Here is a 6,179-nt window from a genome sequence, read left to right as displayed (position 1 = left end):
TTCCTGTCAAAGCGATGTTTTTTGTTTCTTTTTGCTTCATAAAATTAATAACAAGAGATAATGGTAATCTTTTCGTTCGAACGTCGACGAGCCACATACGTCTTAAGATCTCTGATATCATATACCCATGGCGAAGGAAAAACAGAATAACAAGAGATATCGGGAGAGAGAGAGAGAGAGAGAGAGAGAGAGAGAGAGAGAGAGAGAGAGTGATCACGTAAACACATTCGATAAGCAACGTCTTCCCAGAAAAGGACTGAGAACGGTATGCCCAGTGCAATTTAGGCAACCCACGTACAGCCACTCTGGAGTGGAAAGCCCTCAGGGAAACAACTCTTCAAACTCCTCAGGCATGATACCCCACTTTCTCCTCCTTTGCCTTCTACTCGAAGGTGAGAACAGCATTTGTACCTCTTTATATATATATATATTATATATATATATATATAATTATATATATATATATATATATATATATATACCTAAGTAATATAAAAGACCCACTAAAACACTCTGGTTTAAAGCTACGGACTATATTTCGGTGGTCTAACTTCCACTCTTATCAAGTACTGGATAAGTGTGGAAGTTAGTCAACCGAAATATAGTCCTTAGCTTTAAACCAGAATGTTTTAATGGGCTTTTTATACTTGGGACGTGTCCTGTTCTAACAGAAGAATTTATATTTATATATATATCTATAATATATATATATATATATATATATATATATATATCTATATATATATATATATATATTATATATGTATATATATATATATATATATATATATATATTTATATATATATATGTATGTATATATATATATGTGTGTGTGTGTGTGTGTGTGTGTGTGTGTGTGTAAACAATTTTAAAAGATGAACAATTCAGTTATAACAAGACCTCGTCATTTTGCTGATACGATCATCTTTTGATGCGCTTGATTATGGCAAATGACCTGGAGCTTAAAAATTCGAGAGATGCAACACTGCCATCACCTGTAGGAAAAAAATGGCAAAGAAATGAGCCAGGTATTCTTTAAATCGTTCACAAATCTGGTAAAGTACTAAGCTCATTTCTTTGATATTTCATTTTGCTTTTTCCTGTGCGTCCAGGCGACGGCACTGTTTCAACTCTCTAATCTTTAGATTAGTGCAAGATGTTAGTTCTAGTGGTGTATAGCTTCGGGTAGTTTGTACTCTTCTGTTTTGCAATAACTAAGTACATAAAAAATGACACGCATTTACTAACTGACTTGTTTGTTTGTTTGTTTTTTTCTTTTTTCATTAAAATTGAGTTTAACACGAAAACCTTTCGTCTTCGTCTTGAAGATGATCTGTCAAAAAATACCTTAGTTATTTAACTGGACTAAAAGTGAAATGAAGAGTCAGATAGAATTCTCCATCATCAGTGTTATTACGGATCGTTCTTGTCCGTAATTCCAAGAGAACCAACACGCATCCTTATGATCACTGTTGTTGGAAACCAGCCTGTTCTCATGAAAGTCATCTTCATAACGAATTCTTGTCTTAGGTGTAGTTTCGGAGCAGTTAAGAGGCATTCCTCGTTTGAAGGATGTGACAAAAAGAAATCGACTTGCGCACGGAAAATCAACAAGTTGCAACGACCCAAACCTGACTTTCTCAGACGTTGCCGAGAAGCTCATTCAGCTGGACGTGGGAAGCAGTGTTCCCGCCATCAACCCAAGGAAACGGTGTTCTTCATGTAATCCTTACACAGAACCGTAAGTCGAATTTGACATTCTGAAGTATTTAGTCCGGTTGGATGTTGATAACCGGAAATCAAGGGAAAAATGGGAAACTAGAAACATGTTGATACAACACAAATCATGTCGTTATACAACGGGAGAAATGTCCTCCTTTTTAGGATAAGAGAATTCAGGGTATGAAAAGCAACGAGGAAAGGAACAATTGTGAGATTGCTGTTTGAGCCTAATGTAGGAAATGTAGTCCACACATACATTATATATATAATATATGGAATCTACTGGTTACTTTTTACCAGATACATACGTAATTATAATAGCCACAATGCCCTTTTGACTTCTTGAATTCTTCACACTTTTTCAGATACGCTTGTCACTACAAAGCCTTTGATCCAAATGCAAGAAATATGAAGTGATTCTGATGTTCAGCTCCTTAGTCAAAAGCGCATCCAAAAAGTGTGAAGCATTCGAGAAGTTAAGAGGGCACTGTGGCCATTAGAATTACACACACACAGCGCACACACACGCACACACACACGTATATATATATATATATATATATATATATATATATATATATATATATATATATATATATATATAGTTTTGAAATGCAATAATAAATCCTTTATACACATGAATATATATATATATATATATATATATATATATATATATATATATATATATATATGTATATATACATATATATATATTTATATATATATGTATATATATATATATATATATATATATATATATATATATATATAATATGATAATGATGTATTACACTGTGAAAACAAAGGAGAATCGACATAGGGAGAAAGGATATACGGGTTACTTATTTCTCCTTTTTCATGTTGGAGTTCATTATTACATATTTTATCTTCGTGACTGAAGAGAGTAATTTTAAAGACATCCTAACCCTGATTTCCGTGAGGAAGTGGCTTACAGTTTGTAGCTGTAATGACGATAAAGTGAGATCTTATTCTATAGAAGAAAAATTTAATGTTTACGAAACAAATAGCTATGAAGACTCGTAAATTTTCAAAATATGACCAGTTCGCTGAAATATGTAAGCATGACTTACTGATAGTCTTGTTTAAGCGTTAGCCTCTATGCATTTTACAGCTAACTTTAGTTTTTTAATTTCTATTTATGCCTTCATTTCATATTATCTTATTGCTGCGACTGTTCTAATCTGTAACTTGTATACATTTTCTTGGGAGAATCTGCAGTTCACTTATTTTTGTCTTCACAGGCTGTTTCGTTCTCAAGATTCACGATTCCAGGACAGAGATACAGTGAACAAACTAAGAGAACTGTTGGATAAAGACCTGACAAAGGCCGAAAGACATCAAGATGCCTTCCTTGACACCATCGTGGGCACGGAGGTCATGTGCTGTTTGGCAGATTACCTCAATGCAAAAGGTATAGTCTTTATTCAATAATTATAGTAGATTCACATCAATGTCTAGATCAGTCCCTTCCGACACGCCTGATTGGCTGTTGATAAGCCAATCACAGGGCCGGAAACTCTCAGACTCTCTCGAGAGTCCTCATAGACAGTATGTATATTCCATCTCTCCTGAGGGATACGTCTTTCAAAAGTATCCTGCCTATGTGAACTCTCTCGAGAGACAGAGTTTCCAGCCCTGTGATTGGCTTATCAACAGCCAATCAGGAGCGTCGTAAGGGACTGGTCTTGACATCAAATGCATGGTTGATATGAATCTACTAAAGGTTATCTTATCTATATGACACAGATTATTTTGCAAGAACCGACGTTGACATTCTATAATTTCCCAAGTTAAGTTGTCATGCAGTCCTGCCTTGAACTCCTTGCATTCGGTGATTCCTTGTTCTAGAAATATTTTGGAGATTAATTTCTCACTTTTAACAGATCGTCACAACATAGTTCTGAGGGATGTCCTTGACGACTTCTGGTTTACTAAGTACAGACGAGGCAGTGGATACTCGACAGGATTTGGACATGTGTTTCAGGGGGAGATGAAAAAAACCAAGGTATCAGGATTACACAACTGGGAAGCATTACAGAAGAAAGGTTACCGATTTTGCTTCGAGGACGTCATCGAATTAGATCACAAGGTATTTGATTTAATTCTTTGCTGCCTCTGCCAAATAGGTACCCAGATGTCTACCATGTCTGAGCAATAACGTGAAAACAACACTGATTGTGTATTCCAACTTTCGTTGGGAAGTTCACTTCTTAAAGTTTAAAACATACTTGATTGTATAGATCCACGTTCAGGGGTTTAGATCCAAAAATGTGAAATTTTAATCTATGGCTAAAAATATACACCTCGGAACTGTTTCTGTAAAGCATAGTAAATCCCATGGTATTGCAGCTCAGTACACTATGCTTATTTCAGGGTCACAATACTCCGAAATGTCAACATCTGAGAAACAGCTCAGTCGGCATGCCAGTAAATACAAGTTTAAATGCCACTAGAAACTGATTCAGTTCAAGATTTTGACATTTTCTCGTTAGTCTTCTGGAAAGCTCACAAAATGTAAACGTTGCACAGTCTGTGCACTGAAAAGCCAAGTTCTGAGCACCGTTTGTTTTGGTTGGGCAGCATATTCCCGAACTCTGACCGAGTAATGGGACCTTCCATAAAAAAAGCGGGACGTCATATCTTAGAAAATAACAATAGAATCTTCTTGAAAATAATCTCATAATATTTCCCACACCCAAATAACCCGCATTATGAATTTTGGAACTACCCTAACCTAACCTAACCTAGCGGCATGGGAAAATAACCGGGGCTGGTGTAATACTAGTAAACATCTTTTTAAGCAATATACCCTAAAGCTTTAAATTTCATTTTGTACATTCACTTCTTCTGGCTGCGATGGTGGTTAACTTGAAGAGCTGCTGGTTAAGTGCCATCCTAAAGCAACCAAATATTTTTATGTCCTATTTTATCTCTGTGCGACTACATCAAAATCGTTCCTTTTGAAGCACTGGGCTCCTCAACCATAAATTCTTCTGTGGATGGTTCTCTTCAGGTCAAAGCTTGGAACAACACCGATTTAACAGTTTCTTTAAGAGTAATATTTTTTAGCAATATTTTTTACCGTGGCACGTTAAATGATAATGGCAAAAGCATCCTTACTATTATTATTATTAATTATTATTATTATTATTATTATTATTATTATTATTATTATTATTATTATTATTATTCTGCACATGAAAAATCTTCATTTGCAAGATGAATATTGTTGAAAAATATTCGATTTTAAAGCAATGATTTTTCCATCCTACTTAAAAGGTGTCTCGGAGAACTACTCTCAGATGGTGTCATGGACTATCCTCCCGAAGATTAGTCATAGTTCAGAGCACTAAAAACTTCAAAAGTTCTATAAAACTTTGGAAAATTACACAATGACATTAAATCAACCACTAAGATCCGGTTTTCATATCATTAATGGGATAAGAAATTTCTTATGTCCCTTGGCGGTTGTAAAGACAACTTCGTCATCCGCTCCTTAATACGACTACTTACTGTAATATCCTCCTGCTGTTCTTTGCAGGGCTACGTCGTTCAGATGAGGCTCCAGAAAGGTGACCAACTCAAGACCGTCTTTGTCGGAACCACACCTGAACTGGAGATGGCCCTCTACACTCTCTGCTTCAGCTTCAGGAAGTCCCAGAAGAGACACGAGTGCCTCCTCCGGGAGAGAAACTTTTCTATCATTACATTCAAGAACAGAAAAGAAGTCATTGAAGCATCTTACCCACAGATAAAATGCTAAGGCAGAAAAAGGGTATTGGCATAGATGCTGACTACGTCATCAATCGAGGATTACTTGTATTTACTGATACATCTAAAAACATATTTTCATTCAGAAGGCAGATTAAGATGAAGTCTTACGTTCACAAACATTGAACATTACCTAAAGAAGAAATCAATTTCTTTCCCCAAGGCCATTTAGGATAGGATCCTCGAAGTTCTTTTATTGACCATTTCCCTAAAGTTTCAGATGAGTTCTGGAGTATTTTGTCCAATAAATTTTGATTAAAGCAGAGCTAACACAAGAAGGTGTTATGGAACGATATATTCAGTATACACAGCAACAACTATCCTTATGGGGTGATGTAGATTTAAAATGTAAGCAAATGCCCACAAGGACAGATGTTACATAATTTCGATTTGAAGAGATTTCTGGATTTAAATTATGATAATATATATATATTATATATATATATAATATATATATATATATATAATATATATATAATAATATGGTAAACTGAATGCTTATGCTGACTAGTGGGCATTTGCAAAGTATAAAAAGAAAAACAAAGGCAATGAGACTTGTCATATTGTACACAAATGGGGAAATAGCATTGGATGCTCATAATTAGGGTCAGCAGATAATTCAAAAGCAAATTTTAAAGACGTCAGTCGTTAGTTTCCCTGT

At 35.1% G+C, this 6,179-nt stretch overlaps 1 protein-coding gene across 1 annotated transcript; it reads left to right on the top strand.

Annotated features, from left to right (window-relative positions):
* The first annotated feature begins 237 nt into the window (after positions 1 to 237).
* LOC135218515 (endoribonuclease CG2145-like) lies at positions 238 to 5,933 on the top strand. The gene is made up of 5 exons (XM_064254881.1): positions 238 to 392; positions 1,532 to 1,742; positions 2,989 to 3,158; positions 3,631 to 3,836; positions 5,289 to 5,933. The coding sequence occupies exons 1-5, from the start codon at positions 353 to 355 to the stop codon at positions 5,508 to 5,510; spliced, it is 849 nt and encodes a 282-aa protein (XP_064110951.1). The 5' UTR covers positions 238 to 352; the 3' UTR covers positions 5,511 to 5,933.
* Positions 5,934 to 6,179: the final 246 nt, after the last annotated feature.

Source organism: Macrobrachium nipponense, chromosome 9 (genome assembly GCF_015104395.2).
Source record: "Macrobrachium nipponense isolate FS-2020 chromosome 9, ASM1510439v2, whole genome shotgun sequence".
Taxonomy (NCBI): Eukaryota; Metazoa; Arthropoda; class Malacostraca; order Decapoda; family Palaemonidae; genus Macrobrachium; species Macrobrachium nipponense.
Note: the sequence above shows the minus strand (reverse complement) of the source record. Positions and strands in the feature narration are given on the sequence as shown.